General features: G+C 36.8%; 1 protein-coding gene across 10 annotated transcripts in view; it reads left to right on the top strand.

Annotated features, from left to right (window-relative positions):
* Positions 1 to 18,840, top strand: part of STXBP5L (syntaxin binding protein 5 like) — a 376,785-nt gene extending 357,945 nt beyond the window's left edge. For 9 of the 10 annotated variants that reach the window (XM_036850882.1, XM_036850881.1, XM_036850878.1 and 6 more), the window contains 5 exons: positions 3,080 to 3,440; positions 7,813 to 7,978; positions 10,475 to 10,586; positions 12,344 to 12,564; positions 13,143 to 13,572. In XM_036850882.1, coding sequence (XP_036706777.1) covers positions 3,080 to 3,440; positions 7,813 to 7,978; positions 10,475 to 10,586; positions 12,344 to 12,564; positions 13,143 to 13,184 — 902 coding nt within the window. In that variant the 3' untranslated portion in view covers positions 13,185 to 13,572. Of the gene's footprint in view, positions 1 to 3,079; positions 3,441 to 7,812; positions 7,979 to 10,474; positions 10,587 to 12,343; positions 12,565 to 13,142 lie in introns of all 10 variants that reach the window. The other variant, XM_036850880.1, reaches the window with a different exon arrangement.
* The last annotated feature ends 883 nt before the right edge of the window (positions 18,841 to 19,723 follow it).

The raw sequence follows: 19,723 nt of genomic DNA, 5'->3' as shown, positions 1-19,723 counted from the left end.
CTCACTGCTAAATCCAATGGTCAATTCTCAAGTCACATCTTACCTGACACATCAGCAACATATTGCAGTTTACCATTTTCCCTGCCTTATAACATTGCACTTTTCGCTTAGATTCCAGGATACTTTATTTACCTAGTTTTCTTCCACCTTTATAGCCATTCTTTTTCAGTCCCCTTTGCTCGCTCCTCTACATTTCACTGGACTTAAAACACCGGCATGCTCAAAGACAGACTCCTTGAACCTTTTCTGTTTTCTATTTATATTCAAGCTCTACATGAAATCAGCCAGCCTCATTACCTTAAATGCCTTTTGTAATCTAATGGGTCATATATTTATATTTATAGTCTGGCCTATCCCCAAATTCCTGACATAGGTATCCAGTTATAGGGATATGACATACACTTGGATGTCTAATAAGTATCTCAAACTTATGTCCCAAACTGAGTTCCTAATATTCCTTTCCTTTCTCCCACAGTCTTTCCCATATCTATTAATGGCAATTCCATCCTTCCAGTTTCTCAGGTCAAAAGCATTAGAATCAATCTTGACCACTGTATCTCTTTCACACGCTAACTCCAACTTATTAGCATATTCTGTTGGCTTGACCTTTGTAATATACTCAGATTCTGACCATTTCTCACCCTTTATACTATTACCACCTGGTTTGAGCAAGCCTCCATCCATTTCTCACCTGAATTACTGTACTAACCTTTTAACTGCTCTCCTTTCTTCCAGCCTTGACTCCCTTTAGGATATACCCAGCACAAAGAGTGATCCTGTCAAATGGAAATTAGATTATATTACTCTATTCTCAAAATCTTCCCATCTCATACCAAGTAAAAGTCTAAGTCTTTACTGTGTCCTACAAGAACCTACATGACTTAGCTCCGTATTATCTCTGATCTCATCTCCTAAAAGTCTGCCCGTAACTACTCTAGAAGGTCAAGATCTGTGAATAGTTTGAGATTTTACTTTACTTGCAAGCTAATAAATTTAAGTTGCCAGTTTCATGGATGCTGATAGAAGACATGAGACTCTTGGATCAGAGATAAAGGATAATCACAGTAGCCAGAATATTTTGTGCTGGTTTCCTGAGCCTTAATTCCACAGTACAATGCAAAGAAGCCTCCTCTTCTGTATAAATCTGCTCAGGCTGCCTTAACAAAATACCACAAACTGGGTGACTTCAACAACAGAATTTTATTTTCTCACACTTCTGGAGACTGGAAGTCTCAAATCAACATACCAGCAGTGTTGGTATCTGGTGAGAGCTCTCTCCCTGAGTTGCAGACAGCTGCCTTCTCACTGTGTACTCATGTGACCTTTCCTACGTGTGGGGGAGGGGAGGTGGGGGAGAGAGAGAGAGAGAGAGAGAGGGAGAGAGAGAGAGAAAGAAAGAGCTAGGTCTCTGGGTGTCTCTTCTTATAAGGACACCAATTCTATCAGATCAGGGCCCTACCCTTATGACCTCCTTTAACCTTAAATATTCCCATAGAGGGCCCATCTCCAAATATCAATACATCCACACTGGGGGAGTGGGGGAGGGCTTTAATGTATGAATTTGGGGAGGGGAAATGAACAAACCTTAGTCCTTAACATCTTCTACTCTATTTAAAATTTAATCACACCCTTTTCCAAGAATTTCTATCCCCTTTTCTGCTTTATTTTTTCCTTAGTACTTATTGCTGTCTAATCTCATATATATACTTATCGTATATATTGTCTGTCTCTATCATAGAAAGTAAGTTCTGTGAAGGTAGGGATTTTTATCTGTTTTATTCACTATTTTATTCCCCTGTGCCTAAAACAGAGCCTAGAACACATAGTAAACCCTCAATAAATATTTGTTGATTGAATGAGTTAAGATTTTAGTGGGGAAGACTGGTAATTTGGAAAGCTGGAGTAAGGTACACTTCTAGCCAGTAAGACCTCTTTGAGGAGGAAAATCCTCATTAATTGTCTGGTGAATTATTTACTGTAGACCGAATTGTTAATACCTTATTATAGAAGTCCTTAAATTTAAGCTTCCTTTGTAATGTGTATTTCTGAAATAGTAGAGGCTATATTTTGGACTTAGAGCTTTTTTTTAAAAATCATATTACATCATCTAAACATGTTATTTTTAATTTTAAATACTTTTTAAAGTACTTTCTAAATGGAATGTATTTTTATAACACCCTTCCTAAGTCTCTGGTACATGTACATTCCTGAGGTATATCAGCCTGGGATAACTTCCTTTCTCTACATGATGTCAAAGGAGAAAGGAAAGAAAAGGCTGCTTAGGGGAGAATCTGGAAATGTCCAAAGGTCAGTCTACCCCAAGTTACTTCCTAAGCTTCATAGTATCTTGTCTCTGGGACTGGTAAAAATCACCCATAGGTAATAATCTGGCATGGATATTCAACCTTGGAGATTCCAGGTGAGTAAACCATTTTTCTGCATAAAAGATGCATAAGCCTGCCTAAACACCAAAGCTAGTTTGGATTTTTTTAAATACAATCAAAATTGCTAGCATGAACTCTAGATATTTAAATTTCATGAAATATCCTGAGTGTTCATTTTCAGAAGAAGAAAAATAGCATTTTCTAGTGAATGGGTCTGTAAAATAAAGAAGTGGAATCAGTTGGCATTTTTTTTTCAGCTGGTTATTCAATAAATTAAAAGTATAAATTTTCTAAAATTTGCTCTTTAAAAAAGTATTTTAATGAATACTATATAGTATAATGAAAGGATACTGGATTAGGAATTAAGAAGCCTGAGTTCTAGTCCAGGCTCAGCCACTAACTTGCTATGTGACCTGGCCCAAGTCTCATCATCTTTCTGGGTCTCTGTTTTCTCATTAATATAATGAGAGGATTTGACAAGTTGATGTCTTAGACTCCTTTTAGACCCTACCTTTTAGGATTCCAAGTTATTGCAACTGATGAACTCACAAATCTACTGATTTATGTATAATACTGCAATATTATGACACTATAGATATGAATTATCATAATATAAAACATTTATCACCCATAGATGAATAGCAGCTGTTTTAGAAAGAATTTCATGTGCCAGTGATATGAAATTGTTTTTATAGGTACATTCCTCTCATTGAAAGGAGCTGTCCTAACATTCTCCTGTATGGACCGAACTGGCAGATTAATGCAACCACCATATGAAGTCTGGAGGGATCCAAACAACATAGATGAAAATGAGAAATCTTGGAGAAGAAAGCTGGTCATGAACTGCCCCTCTCCATCCCAAGAAATAGGAGATCATCAGTATACAATAATCTGCTCAGAAAAACAAGCCAAAGTCTTCTCACTGCCTTCTCAGACTTGCCTCTATGTTCATAACATCACCGAGACATCTTTTATACTACAAGCAGATGTGGTGGTCATGTGTAACAGTGCCTGCTTGGCATGCTTTTGTGCCAATGGGCATATCATGATAATGAGGTACTTGCCTTCTTTATAAATTGTCTGGTAATCATAACAGTGCAAACAAGGTACAATTATGAAAAGTATATGTGTAATGTGCAAGATGTTATCAAGAAGCAAACTGAGATCATTGTTTCATTATATTTGTGAATGTTTTATTGCTCAAAACTTTGAGGAGACTGAGTTTTTATTTGTTTTTGTTTGTTTTTTGTTTTTGCTAAAAATGCTTTGCACTGTGAATGAAATATGTTAATTGACATCAAGGAATCTAAGGAAAGAGTGATTCTCCAGTCATTTACACATTCATTCAACATTTATTGAGCACATGTTATCTCCCAGATGCCATGCTAGGCACAGGATATATGAAGATGAATAAACTACAAGGAAAGAAATGAACTGTTACCTTTACTATGTTTCATAGTACACACAAGAATTTTCCATACAGAATTTAATTTTATCCTTATAACTTCTCTAGGACATAGGAAAATAAAGTGTTATTTGCATCCTCCATTTTACATATGTTAACAAATTTTCCTGAGGTTGCAAGTCTAGGAAAAAGTGAGATCAACACTGAACAGTATACTAAAAGTCATCACTTTATTTTAACCTGCTCTAGCTATGCATTAAGAAATATACATGGAGGGAGAGCTTGGATGGGCTTTTGAACTGAAGTCGTAACTATATTGAAGGCTAGGTGGAAACAGATGTGAGGGATAATTGAGGGAAATTTGCTGAATGTAAAACCAATTGGTTGTGAAAGGTAATGGAGGTCTTTAAATCTCAGGGTTAGAAGAGAACTTAAAGGTTAAAAAGTTTTATCATGAACTTGGATAATAGTGAGGTCATTAGCAGATAAGAAAGTCAGAATTTAGAAAGACTGATAATGAGAAGTTAGGGAATGAATTGAGAATGAATGCTTGGAATGTGAGGTGCTTATATGCCAGCCTGCAGAAGTTTAGCCAGCAATTTAAGGTCTGGACTCTTAAAAAAATAGGGGTGGAAGATACAGCTCTGGAAATGATTTACGTAAATGCATTAGTGAAAGTTGTAGCAGTGAATGAAATCGTCAAAGAAGACAGTATAAAAAAAGAGGAGAAATAGACTGGTCTTAGGACAAAAATTGGGGGGGAGGGGTGCATATGTCTACATTTAGATAGTGGAGAAAAAAGAAACTCCAGCAAAGGAGATTGAGAAGTCATCAGAGAGCTAGGAAAAGGATCAGAGTAGCAGAACTTCATGAAATGAAAACAACAGCAGAGTATCAAAACAAAGGACAGAAGACTACCGAAACGATGGTCAAGAGGCAGTCAGAGCAGAAAGGTCAAAGAGTTTGGGTACAAGAAAAAACCCTAGATCTGGCACCTAGATATTAGTGATCTTTGAGAAAGCAAATCTTAGGAGCACGGTGGAGGTAAGACTACATTTCAAGGGGGCAAGAAGAGAGGCAGTGGCATAGATCAGGGGTTGACAGACTACAGCCCCAGGCCATATCTACCCTCCCCTCCCCCCAATCTGATATTGTACAGCTTGCAAGCTAAGAATGGTTTTTACATTTTCAAATTGTTGAAAAAAATCAGAGAAGAATATTTCATGATATGTGAAAAGTATATGAAATTCAAATTTTCAATGGCCATAAACAAAGGTTCAGGGAACACAACCACACCCATTTGCTTACATACTGCCCGGAGGGGCTTGTGCACAATAGGGCAGAGTCAAGTAGTTGCACCGGAGGCCTAAAATATTTACTATCTGGCTCTTTAAAAAAAAGTTTGCCAACCCCTGAGACAGTATTCTTTGGGAAAATTTTGGTAAAAAGAGAGATGAGAGACAGGAAAGTAGTTCGAGAGCAAAACTGGGTGTTTGAGAGTGTTTTTATTGTTATATTTTCTTTAATAGGGGAGACATGAGTAGATTTGTAAGCCAAGAAGTAGTTAATGAAGGAGAAAGTTTTGAAAACATAAAAACAATCATTTATGGCCTGCTCATTCTCTTACATATGTCTTACTCTTTCTCTCTTTATCTGGTTTCTCTTTCTCAAGCTCTTTTTAGAGATTTCTGAAGAAGGCCATTCCAGTCTTGTTTGAAAATAACGACTTAACTCCTAGACATGCCTTAGTTTAGAAGGAAAAAAAAAAAATGTGTGTATACTCCCCTAAGCTCACGTTTAGTCACTCAAAAATGTTATTTCACAATTGAGTTTTTAGCTTGATAGTGACTACTTACTCTGTTTTTGCAAAATTTTAGTATGTCTTCTTTTCTTAAATGGTATATCTGAAAATTAATTTCTACTTAAATGAATACATGCTACATCTACATTTATGAGGAGGGGAATTTCTTGAGAAATGAAAAGCAAGTTTAAAAAGCAACAGGAGTCATAGCAATAGGAAAGATAAAATGATCTCTCTGTCTCTGCCCTTTGTAAAAGCTGTTTTACATGATAATGACTACTTTAATATTATGTCCTAGTGGAAACTCTTTATGTGTTCATGAGGATCTCAAAAATATTTGAAAAGGAAGTGATTTTGACATGATTTTAGTCATGTGTAAGGTGTGGCTAGGAAACACGTGGCTTCAGTAACTGGAGTCTACAAATTGGTATGTTCCTGACCTTGCTAAGCATTCCCAGATCTTTCCAGACCCTATCAGAACTTAACTACGGGACTTTCCTGGCGGTCCAATGGTTAGGACTCCATACTTCCAATGCAGAACTTAACTACACTAAGCCCAATCTCCTCAAGTCCTAGTTTTCAGATAGTTGCTAGGTAGGTATGATTGCTTATGTGCCAATGTACCCAGACCTAGAAAAGAGTAGAGAGAGATGCAAGAGGCTTATCTATGTATAAAGTTCTCAAACTGGGCTGAGAGAGCCATTTTTAGTGGGAACCATCTTTAGTTACTTGACACTATTTCCTTATAAAAATGTCCTTACACAGAAAAAAACTATTTTTTTTCATCTTTAAGAGTGCTTGTTTCCTAGCCCTTAGCAATTGACTTACTCTTTTCCTTTTCCTACCAAAAGTGATTACACCTGTTGTATTTTGTTGGCTTACTTTTATTATGCTACATAGACAACACAACTTATCAGGAAAGTCCATAGGAACCTCTTCCCCACCACAACCCATTAATCTGAATGAATGGAAGTCTGTTTAACTGGGTTTGTTTTGGACTCATATCCTAAGGATCTTTGTTACTTCAAACGCCATCACATGTATTTTTAATATACTTTTTTCATACTAAATCTTTGAAATTCAGTATATAATTTACACTTACAGAATATCTCAAATCAGACAAGCCATATATCAACTGCTCAATAGCCACACGTGACTAGTGGCTACCATATTGGACAGCACGGCGCTAGGACCTCATGAAAAACTTATTCCTATAGCACAGATTTCAGGTCCCATTTTATATGGTAAGATTCTAGGGCTTAAGTCGTAATTACAAACTACTTTGATAAGAGAAATAAGTACTTTTTTTTCAAGGTGCTGGTTTTATGATCTGGGTTAATTTAAAATCATTGTGCACACTACAATCAGTAGAATGATTTCAAAGCTTGAGATTTATCTACAAGTTTATTTTTCTCTTTTTGGCATTAGAGATGTGCTTTAAAAGCATTGAGATTGGTTTTCTTTAGTAGTTTGTAAATCTGGCTCTAGTGACAGTATCCAAAAGTACATTTTTATAAATATGTAAGCAAAATCATTTGACTACAACATTAGGATAAGCATAGAACCAGTCAGTAAGACACTTGAGATGTGGTATTAGCTTGGATGTGCAAATTCTGATCTATTATTTGTAACTAATTCTGTTACAGCCCCCCAGCCATGCTTGTTTATTAATCATGTCTTCAGTGCAGGTGCCTTAAGTCATAGGTGATTTTCACTTTCTGTGTATAGAGGAAGTAAAGGAATGGGGAGCAAAGCCACTCCATTCCCAGGCACAGTGAACTAGACCCACTTCATCAGTGTATAACCTCCTCAGACCCAGGAGTTCTGCCTTAAAAAGAGACAACAGACCAAGTATGCAGGCAGCCACTTTCTAGCGGTGGTGTTTCTGCCATAATCAAAGATTACAGCTGTACTGTAGGAACCTGTGAAATGCTCCAAAAAGCATTTTGAAATTGCTGGCCACTGCATTTAATCCATCCTTCAAGGACATTTGCTAAGTATCTGTGGATTAAGATAGAACTGTGCCCATACTTTTTTGTGAATATGACTTTATGTGAAAGTCTAGTTTACTACCATTGAGAATTCAAGAGGATAAAGAAACAACCATAAAATAGTGGTATAAAAAGTATTGTTTTATGTAAGGATCTGCACATTTTATACGAAGAAATTAAAAGCTTCTAACAACTTGAATATGAAATGTGGATTTGTTTTTTTCCATTCAGCCTACCTAGTCTTCGCCCAATGTTGGATGTTAATTATTTGCCACTGACAGACATGAGGATAGCACGGACGTTTTGTTTTACCAATGAAGGACAGGCATTATACCTTGTCTCTCCTACTGAAATTCAGCGGTTAACATACAGCCAAGAGATGTGTGATAATCTACAGGTAGGTCAGGCACATTTATGAATAAACATCGGACACAGTTGTAAAAAGAGAAAAAATTAGAAAGATGTCTAAAAGCTAAAATATTATTGAGCCAGACAATAAATATGCCTGCCCTAGAACATGTTTTGAATATATGTTCATCATTGTGATGCTACCAAGTTCTAGTGTGGTTCCAGATATACACAGAAAAAAATAAGAAAAAACGGGATGTGCGAAGAATGTGGAGATCATACATATCAATGGTTGTTTTGTGTGTTTTATTGTTTGTTTTGCCTATGGAGAATCCTCTGAAAGATTATAAAAATCTTCCTCCAGGGTGGGGAATATGTATGTACACACAAAAATTTTGCATACAATTCGGGGAGTTAACGAACTTTTTTTAAAGAAATCTTAATTGTGATTAAGACCCATACAAAATAAATACATATCCTGTAGGTTAGAATTGGGCATTTGTCTTTGATCATAGCGGTAAGCAGAACCTAGAAACAAAATAAATATAAAAGCCTATCTAGCCTTGGATAAGTAAATGTGGTCACAAAATGTTAAAAGGCATCTTAGGGATTTAATTGGTTTCTCCTCCTTATTTTAGAAATAAGAAAACTAAAACCCATTCATTACAATATAGAGGTTCAGAGTATAAGCTCTGAACTATTTAAGTTGCATTTTGCTCACTTATATAACTTTGGCCATTTTACTTAATCTACTACCTTGAAGCACTGCTGTGAGAATTAAGAAAGAATTCATATAAAGCACTGAGCACAGTGCCTGGAACATAATAAGCTTTAAAAATAAATAATAATAAATGTTATTCAACAAATACTTAGAGTTTTTTATATGCCTGGTACTTGGCTGGGCTCTAGGAACACAATCATAAACAAGATACAAGTCCTTACCTGCTAGTGTGGAGGGAGAGATAAGTAAACAGACAACCACAATACTCTGGAAAATGCTGTTATATGGCTGTGCCGGTGCTGGGGAGACATGTGAGAGGGGCACCTGGGTTGATGGAACAAAAGGGAAGGGGTAGTTAGAAAAAGGTTGTGAAGGATGAATAGGAGTTATCCATAGGAATGGATGGCTGGAGATGGAAAAGGTAACGATATTCTTGACAGAGCAGAGGCATGCGACAGCCCCAAAGTTCAGGCAACTTCCAACAAAGTGCTGAGTTGGGAAGTGGAGAGAGTGAAGGGGTGATGCTGGAGAGTTAGTCAAGAACAGAGCTTGGAACACCTTGTAAGCTCCTTAAGGAATCTGGCATTTATCCCCAGGGCAATAGCAAGTCATTGAAAAGGTTTAACAAATTTGTTTATTAAAGCTAATATTCTGGTTGCAGTATGGCAATTAGTTTTGAGGAATTAAGACTAAAAGTAGGGAGAAAAATTTGGAGGCTTTTTAAAATAATTAAGGCCAAAAATAATAGTGGTTTGAAATAAGGCAGCCAACAGTGAGGAGAGAGAAAAGTTAGCAGATTCAATGGCTATGAAGTGTAATCAGTCAGATTGGAGGGTTATTAGATGTAGGAGTGAAGGAAAGGAAGGAATTAATAATTATTCCTGTATTTCTGGGTTGGGGAACTAGTAGATGGTGCAGCCATTTCCAAAGAGAAAGGATTCGGAGGAAGAGCACAGGTCTGGGGAGTAGAGGTGAAAGGGGATGATGATGACAGTCATGCTGCAAGTTCACAGACAAACTGACATTAGGTCAAAGGTCGGACTTTGGGTTGAAGTTCCTTCCTCCAAACCAATGGTTCTCAAATTTTGGTCTGCTTTAGAAAGACCAAAGCAAGTTAAAACTTTTTAGGGCAAGTTAAAAGTTAGAAAAAGTTAGAGCAAGTTAAAAATACAGATAACCAGAACACATCTATGCAAATTTTGATTTAGCACGTGTGGAATAAAGCCTGTGCATCTGTGTTTCTAACAAGATATCTCCCCAGTCATTCTAAATCACATCAAATATTAAGAACAATTTTACCTCACCATGCAGTAGCTGCCTACTTTGACTCATTTAAATTATCTTGAGCTATTTCATAATTTTGTATGTGATATAAAAATAAATCCAGCCTTTCCCTACACACCACCAAAGGCTTCCCATTTCATAGGGCAGTCCATGCTTGGTTCCAGAAAGGGAACTAGGACAGGAAAGACGCTATGGTAATTGAAAGAGAATCAGAAGTCTAGATTGGCAGTCACTGATCAAGTGTAAATTAATCCTAGGGTGCATATTAGCTTCCCATGCTTTCTAATTGTAGAAGGAAGAAACGAAGAGGGCAGAAAAGTGAAAATTTTAGGATGTCAGTTCTTGGAGAAGGGAAGGGAAAGGAAGGAGGTGGAGAAAGAAATGCCAGAGAGAACTGGGAGCAAAGCAAAAATCACCAGGAAAATATATGGAGAACAGACTGCCTTTTCATGACGTGCTCTAACCTGCCACCATGTTATCTTTTGATCTGTTACTTTACTCTTAGTCAGTCTAATGCTATTTTCTTTTGATCTGATATAGGACATGCTAGGAGATTTGTTTACTCCCATAGAGACACCAGAAGCTCAAAACAGAGGCTTTCTCAAGGGACTGTTTGGTGGAAGTGGACAAACATTTGACAGAGAAGAGCTCTGTGAGTAACAGAAGACCTGTTTCTAGACTAGCGTTTTGCTTCTATAACATGAAAACTATTTGTTTACCAAACATGAATAAAATTGGTCACTTTATATTAGATGCAATTCTAATAGTACATGCAATTCATACAAAAAATGAGTAAGCTAATAAATGTGTCATTTGCAGGTAGATCATACCTACAAGGCAGGGTGAAGACATTTGGCTACTAAAATCTGAAAAAATGTTTTTGAATCTGCCTGCCTTTACTTCTAGGAAACAGATTCTTTATTCAGAATTCAAGGTTTACCAATGGTACAGAATAAATTACTTTAAAAAATCTACCTGCGAAACTCTGATGAACAATAATCAAAATGCAGTAGAAAGATACTAGGGAACATTTTCAGAGAGAAATTAAGAATACATTTTCCAGAATATCTGACCCACCATTTGGTCTTACAGATCAAAACTCCTTTTTTCTTGAATTTTTAACTATGCAAAAGATCTAGGTGCCTCCATACAATGGAATAGTATTCAGCCATAAAAGGGAATGACGTTTGATACATACTACAACATGGATGAACCTTGAAAACATCATGCTAAATTAAAGAAGGAAGACAAAAACGGCCACATATTGTATGATTCCTTTTATACAAAATGTTCTGAATAGATAAATCCATAGAGACAGAAAGTAAATTAATAGTTGCCAGGGACTGAGGCAAGGAGGGACTAGAAAGGGACTGCTAATGGGTACAGAGTTTTCTTTTTGGGGTGATGAAAATGTTCTAAAATTAGATAGTGGCGATAGTTGCACAAATCTGTGAATATGCTAAAAACCACTGAATTGTACACTTAAAAAGGGTGAGTTTTGGGAATCCCCTGGCAGTCCAGTGGTTAGGACTTGGAGCTTTCACTGCCGGGGCCAGGAGTTCGATCCCTGGTCTGGGAACTAAGATCCCGCAAGCTGTGCAGCATGGCCAAAAATTAAAAAAAAAAAAAGGGGGGGGAGTGAATTTTATGATATGTGAATTTTACCTCAATAAGGCTCTTATTTTTTTAAAAATTGATCTAGATTCCATTCCTAATGTTATATCCTTGGGAATTCTCACTAAATTTTTACTAAGATAGCTGTTTTTCAATATTTAAAAGTTACTTCATTAAAATTAAGTGAAACTGCGCTTTGTAAATGATGGGGAAATTTTTAGTCTTTTATAAAGTAATAAAGTTCCTACAAATGTTTATTAATGCCCATCATGCATATACCCCATTCTCTAGTATTTACATACACACACACACACACACACACACACACAGATTTTTGAAAAACGACAACTGAGGCCTACAAAGACTGATGGCAAGATGAATACAGAAGATTGGAATGCCAACTTGGGCAGAAATTTAAATAAATGATCAGGCCTGAGATTAGAACAGACACTAATATGGGTTAAATATGAGGTCACAATAAAATTGTGAGCATCCCAACTCAGCAATGTCAAGAAATGCAATTATGCCGAATTGTATGGAACACCCCGTCACACACACACACACACACACAATAAGGCATATTATGGTACCAATATCTCCCTCAGTCTCTTTCATAGGCATTTTTCTTGGGTAAATGCTAACATCTGCAAATACAGATCTATGATAGGAACAAATATGTCTCTTCATGAGAACTATGACAGTAGAATTCAATGTAAGTACTTTGGTGATAAACTTGACTATAATTACTTGAATTACTGACAGAATGTTTTAAATTGCTATGGCTTGAACTCCCAGTTGGGGAAGCTTCAGCAGGAAAAGCATCACGCAGCCTCGCACAGCACATTCCTGGACCAGGTGGTATAGAAGGGATGAAAGGTGCTGCCGGAGGGGTGATGGGAGAGCTGACTCGTGCACGGATCGCACTTGATGAGAGAGGACAGAGGCTAGGAGAGCTGGAAGAGAAAACTGCAGGCATGATGACCAGTGCAGAAGCATTTTCCAAACATGCACATGAGGTAAACTGCCTAAGTAAATAAAGGCATCTTCATACGTAATAACTTTAAACATTTAGGTCCTGCAAAAGAAAGCCTAACCAGTGATGCCACTGAAAGTAATCCTGTGTGAGAGCCAAGGTAACTGGGATCTCATTATAAGTATTATAACTCCCCTCATACTGGGGAGAGAAAAGTGTTTTTTTAATACTATATTGATACTTCTTTACCTTAGAGGATGACTTAAAGGAAAATTATCCACTGGTTCTGGTACACTGGGTCTATATTGTGCATCAGCTGCTAAAAAGGTACTTAGGTTGATTACATGATCTCCCCCAACAAGGTGTGAGGGGGCAGTAGAGGCTGGGATCCACACACCCCTTTTTGTCTCAATCATTAAAAATCATTTCCTGTCAGGCAACTCTTTAGAGCTTGATTGGTTTTTTAAAAAAATCTTTCTATATGCACTTTATTTCAAAAAATAAAAGAAGTCTTATAAGTTTTGAGATTTTGATATGCATGATTAGCTCAATGTGAGCTTGCTTTGATTAGCACTTTTAAATAATTTTTAACATCTTACGGTGACTATTTTTTCTTTGCAGTTAATGCTGAAATATAAGGATAAGAAATGGTACCAATTCTAAACTTCTAAAGAAGCTATGACTGCTTTGAGAAACCATTATTCAGGGAAACCAAATTTATTCCCAGCATCACTATTCAACTGCTAGAAGTTTCTTCCACAAAATGTTCCATTACAGTCCATCTGAAGTTATCATAAGGGAGACTTATCAGAGACACTGTACAACCCAAAGGCTGGAACCCTGGTTAAAACCCCAAGATATGGCTGAATTTGCCTCTTCCCATGTGGAATGGAGCTATCATCTTGGTATGTCGTTTGCTAAGGATTTACATTTAGGAACTACGGGGAGTCCTGATTTGAAAAAATCCTGTACAAACAAAAAGCATTAATGCACTTAATGAAAAAAATTTTTGCATGATAAATTAACATCTTAAGAGGAAAAGAAAAAAAAAAGCATGTTGTGACAGAAGAAAAAAAGATTTATGGTAAACTATTTTTATAAATTGGACCACACCTGACAATTTTAAAAAATCTGTGTTAGAATATATCAGTGCATTTCAAGTACATTTGAATACCCAACTGAAAAAACAAACAAAACCAGAGTTTTCTTTTCATCTATAACTTTCATTATACTAGGACATTATTGAATTCTTATGGCAAGAGTCTGATTAACGTTCTTCTCTCTCCATAATATTTTACATTATTCGCAGTTCTTGGTCATAATCAAATATTGCCAGTACAGTAAATTATTCCTAACACAATTATATCTGTTTCTATCACCTTCAGAACAAGTTGCTATTTTTAGTCACAAACCGTGCAGTGTTGGGTCACCTCAAAGCATTTTTTCAGCCTGGCTTATACTCTGCAGGGGAGTTGACAATAGGTTTGGGGAAACTAGACTTACAGGAACAATGCAGTTAGCTTTGAGAACTGATTTCACACACTCTGGTTTCAGTTTCTAAAGTGATATATTTTTAATGCTCCATTTGTATCCTTGTCTGCCAATTACACAGTATATTACTGTTCAATCCCAGTGGGGTCTTCAATTCAAAGGTGCTCTTGCAGCCTGACACTCACAGACCAAACTGGTCATTCTCTTTAGTCTGATTCAGTAAAACCTCAGTTAATGTTTTAGGAAAGGGATTCTGACATTTCTGATTAACAAGGGCTTTCATTAGAAATTACTTTTTGGTTCAATACTTACTACTGAAAATTGTTATGAAGTGGTGGTGTTTTTGCTATCTTGGCTTTAGTCACCATTATGGACAACAGAAATTTTGTCACTCAACAGGCTAAATAACATAAGCCACAGGATTATGTCAACAGATACCAAATACCTATTCCTTATTAAAAGCTCTTTTAAAAATGGAATAAAGAATATCCTTAACATGATAAAAGATGATCTATTATAACTCAACAGAGAGCTAGTAGAGGCAAACAAAATAAAGATGTCTGCTACCATCATTTAATATGATTCTGGAAGTCAAAAGTCTTAGGAAATGAACATATGCAGGTTCTGGGACCCATCCTATAATATGTATGTTGTTCTTTCAAAAAGAATCTTTTTTAAGAAAATTAATGGGTTTGGCTCATTGAATTTTAATTAATCAAGGTCTTATCAGACTCACATTGTGTTTCTTAAGAATTCACCATTTTCCTGAAGTCCAGGCTATTTGAGTAGTCAAAAATAGTATTTCTGCTTGTTTTTTGTTTTTAAATTTTTAGTGAATTTGTTTAAAGTGGCACTTCCTTCAAATGTTCTCAGTAATTTTGAGAAGAACAAATTAATCTTTGAGAAGAGTAATCTTTGAAAAGAGATGGAGGAAAGTCAGAAAATGTATACCAGGATAGCATTTCTCAGAGTCCTTGAATTCTCCTGATTTCTCAAAAAAGCCTTTCTATGAATCTCTCCAGACTCCTGTGAACAGCCTTAGGGTAACAGAACCTGACTTGGAAATAAAAACATGATACATAAAATTATATAGTAAAAATACTGAAGAAACTTGAGACCAGGATTTGGAAAACACTGGTAGCCAAATTGCAGTACACTATTTGTACCATCAGTTTCAAGGACCCAGTTTTCTGATTTTCTGAACAAATACTTTATCATTTCTATAGTTAAATAAAACTAAAAGAGTAAAATATTGGTTTATTTTAGAAACAATGAAATAGAGTCCAAAGTGGCATTAAATTCAATGACTATCTCTAAAGCCCCAATAGGATGTGACTTAACTTGTTCTACATCAGGGTTTCTCAACAATGGCACCATTAACAGGAAATTCTTTGTTATGTGGCACTGTCCTTTGCACTGCAGATGTTTAGCAGCACCCCTGGCCTCTCTCCACTAGATGCCAGTAGCGACCCCCACTCCCACCCGCCCCAAAATGACAATCAAAAATATCTCCAGCCATTGACAAAATTACCCCCAGTTGAGAGCCACTGTTCTACATCATTTGGAGACAGATTAAATGTGAATATGTAATATGTCTTGTATAAAATTAAACATCGTTAGTACACGGTAACAAATTATTATACCCAGAATTACATGTGTGGTTCGTATGCAATAAAATACTATTTTGGGGAAAGCTTACATGAATCACTGAAAGATAACAATTACAGAATATTTTAAAGCATACAGAAAAAATACCAGAAAGGACAAAATAGCATTTCACAGAAGTGCTTAAAACTGGCTTTAATGAATAGATCAAAAGTTTATAATTGGCACGTCAATTGGAAGTAAGGTGCTTCTGAAATGCTTGAAAAGAATAGGTTCTTTTTGTCTTTCAATATTGTTTTTATAAACCCTTTCTTAATGTAAGGGTAACTTCATCCCACAAACTCCTGATTAGTGGAATACAAATTAATGAGGTTTTACTGTATCAAAATTATTTTTCTAATTCAAAGAGATAGCAATAACAAGAATCTAATATGGACGTGATTTTTCTCTTTGAACATTTCTGTTCTGTGGCACTGACCTTAGCATGCACACACACACACACACACACACACACCCCCCACCATCTTACCATCATCATCATCTTTGGAAAAGGAGTACTGTTGATCCATGTAATACTTTACATCCCTCTTCTCTACTATTTAAATGTCTTGCCTCTATCTTGGAACATAAGAAAAATACTCCTAGTAACTTGAACAATGATAGAGAAAATGACTCTGAGCCTTAGTTGTCATCAAAATTACATTCTGTCTGCTTAAGGTGACATCAGAAGATAAGGCTTGCAAACCACAGTCTCTCTACAAGTTGACCATATCTCATTATGACTCCCTGAAGAGATAAGCCCTTCTTAGTGTCCCAGGAGAAAATGGGCCTTTAGCATTATAATTCATCATGAGGCTAGATGTATTTTTTTTTTCCTGGTTCTAATAATGCGAGCAATAATCCCTACTAAGAAATCATCCATTAACCTTGGAGTTTGGAGGGATGGATGATTGATTTATCATTTATTTTAATCCCCTGCAAAAGCAGTACTACCAGCTCTGCTCTCTACACTTCATTGAGACCCGGACTTAGTGCCCGTCATCATCACAGTCATTATCTAACTTTGGAAGGATGGTGACAGAACTGAGTGAGATGTTTTCTGATAATTCAGTCATAAAGATAATTTTTCAAATCTTTCATATAGCATTTCAATGATTCTCCAGTTAATAAATCAGAATCCAGGTCTCTAGTACTCAAAGATCTTAAGGGATTGTAAAGGAAAAAGTTTACTGTTGGAGTCCTTTTTTAAAATGTGAACCATGTGTCTGTTATCTGCATTAAGGGATCACCATGGCTTTGAGGAAGGAAGAGGAAAATCAAGATTATGCCCAAGGTTGGTTGAAGAAGATTAAGATTAGCTCTTTGAGATACTTGGTTTTAAAATGTTTGGCAGAAGGGAAAAATGAAGCAGATTTAGAAGAGTAAGCTAAAAGCCCTCTCATTGGTTTAGGGTCATTGGGACAACCCAGGAGTATCTGTGTGATTATAGCCTGTCTCCATGGGAAGGCGTTGTAACTTGACCACTTTTGTTCTGAGAGGGCAATGCCAAAAGGCGTCAGACATTTCTGCGAGGCCTGCTCTTTGCATCAGGAGAAACGTGGTATCCTTCACAGCTTCTTCACCTATGTCCTCTGTAGCCCCAACCCCACTTGTGACCAGTTACTGTTTCACAGACACACTGCTCCAGGGGCCAGAAATACTTGCCAGTAAGTCATGTATTTGGATTGCACCATTCCAGGGAGCATGGCTGTAGAAGTTTATTGTATATATGTGCAGACAACATAGCCCTGAAAGGACAAAATTCAAAATAGGAAAGGTCTGACTTAGGAAAGAAGAGGAAATGCAATTTGGTACAAGTGGGCTGCGGTAAAGAGGGACATGGGAGCCAGAGTGAAGCATAAGAAGCTTTGATGAGGAACCGAGGCACAGTTGGTCTATTTATACATTTATGTAGGGAAGTGATTCTCAACTTTGGCTGTGCATAAGCATCACCTAAGGCACTTCTAATATTCCCAGTTACACCAAAATCTTTCAGAGTGGGAACCAAACATCAGTATTTTTGAAAGCCTCCAAGATAGTTCCGATGTCCAGCCAAGGTTGATAACTACTACTAAGGAAGACACATTTGTCTGCCCTGACCGGTGTCTAAGCCCCACTTCTGAGGGGTCAAGGAAAGCAAGATATTGGAGATATTGGCCAGATTGATATTTATTCTGTGTCGCAACCCAAAACAAATGTTCTGTATAAATTTCTGACCAGGCAGTGCCCCATTAATTCTTAATATCTCTGTCTTTGTGATTTTCTCCTATATGACTGGCCACTAATTATTCCAATTCAAACATCTAGGTTTCAATTGCCTTATACATGTGACATCACCAGACACCAAAGATATCATAAGAAATTCAATACCATGCAACGCGAAGTGGAAAACTAATTCTCAATAGTTGGATAGTAGAAATTCTCAAAACAATCATTTACCAAATCAGGTTCAAATTTATTAGTCATTCTTCATTTGGAGGAGACATGGGTACCAGGTACCTGTTCTGCCATAGCTATATTTTATTGGACTTGATCTTAGCAAGACGGGAGAGCAACTCTCCCTTTTTGATTGTTGTCTTTGCTCTCAGGGCAAAGGAGTCTGGATTTATTTTCTTAGTTACTGGACATGTGTTTAAAGGGAGAATGCCTGCAGCTGACTATGTGGCCTCCAGTGCCCTGAAAGAGTGATTTCACCTTCAAAAAAGGGAGAGTCTGCCTATCCAAGGCAATACTAGTCAATGAGAAAACAGGAGAGTTCTCTCCTCTCACACTGCTCCCCTCTGGTATTGGCCCATCCTTCTCAACTGCAAAGCCAGAAAATAAACTAGGTGGTAGTTATGGACAAGTGTGCACAGGATCAAAATCTCTAATAACCTATAATTTTTAGTACTTAATTATGTGATGTTTTATTCTAGGAAATAAGAAACAGATGACATCATTGATGTATCTTTCTTTCATCTTCAGAATTTTTGCATCTTTTCAGAAAATGACAAATTACTATTTTTCTGTTGCACTCAGCAATTGTGACTATACTTAAAATTCTTGTAGTCTGTAGAGATATCAATAAAATTGTATATGTTTGTACATAGATGCTCTCTTATGTTATATCATACACCACTAATGATTGTTGCCAAGATTAAATATGGACAGAGGTAAGACCCTCATTTGCAACAGTGTGAACTATGGTTTTGCAAACTAAAATTGTTTTAAAAAGGGGAGGTGGGTGGGGGAGTGATGTACAGCATATGTATTTGAACTAAAATAGAGAAAGGGAAAAAAAAAACTAAACACAAATTCCCCAAACTGAAAGATTTTACTAGTTTATTAATCTAAAATGGTAGAAATAAATAAGATGTACTTACAAATTCAACATTCATACCTACTTCCTCACTTTTTTAAAGTTCAGACTTTAATCCCATGCAGGCAAAAAAATAAGCTATTATGGGCTTACACCACCACCTACTGGTTATTACGAACATATATTAACCAGCACCTGCAAAAGTCCCCCAGAAAGCCTGCGCTCTTCTGCTCCTCTGGCTTTCGGCTGCATGGTTAATTCCTCTTCACGCACTTTCTTTATATTTACCTCCACTGTGGCCTTGGCCAACTACTCTTACTCTTCCAAATGCTGTCTAAGTATTTCAGAAAAAATTTCCCACCACCACTTCCCTCCTAGTTTCGGTTCGATATAAAAATGGGAAAAAAACCGAACCAACCCTAGGCTAAAGAATGTTTTCTGATTTAAAGTAAAACTATTAAGATAGACTCTTTAAAAATCCAAATACCCAGTCTCCCCTTCGGAATTTTCTCAAAAGGATCCATTTACTTCCTCACCCTCTTTGAATTACAATCACTCAGGCTTCACGTATCTGTAATTCAGTGTTTAAAATACTGATTTGACTTTTTTCCTTCCTTCTCTCCCTCTCTCTTTTCTTTTTCCATTCATTCAGTCCAAAAGTCAACCAACCTGAGCAAGTTCTGACCACAGCCCCATGTAGGGACTGCACTGGAGCAGGGTGAGAGGGACAGCCCCTAGGAGGACAGAGCTGGAGCGAAGGGCTGGGTCA

Source organism: Balaenoptera musculus, chromosome 4 (assembly GCF_009873245.2).
Source record: "Balaenoptera musculus isolate JJ_BM4_2016_0621 chromosome 4, mBalMus1.pri.v3, whole genome shotgun sequence".
NCBI classification, from domain to species: domain Eukaryota; kingdom Metazoa; phylum Chordata; class Mammalia; order Artiodactyla; family Balaenopteridae; genus Balaenoptera; species Balaenoptera musculus.
Note: the sequence above shows the minus strand (reverse complement) of the source record. Positions and strands in the feature narration are given on the sequence as shown.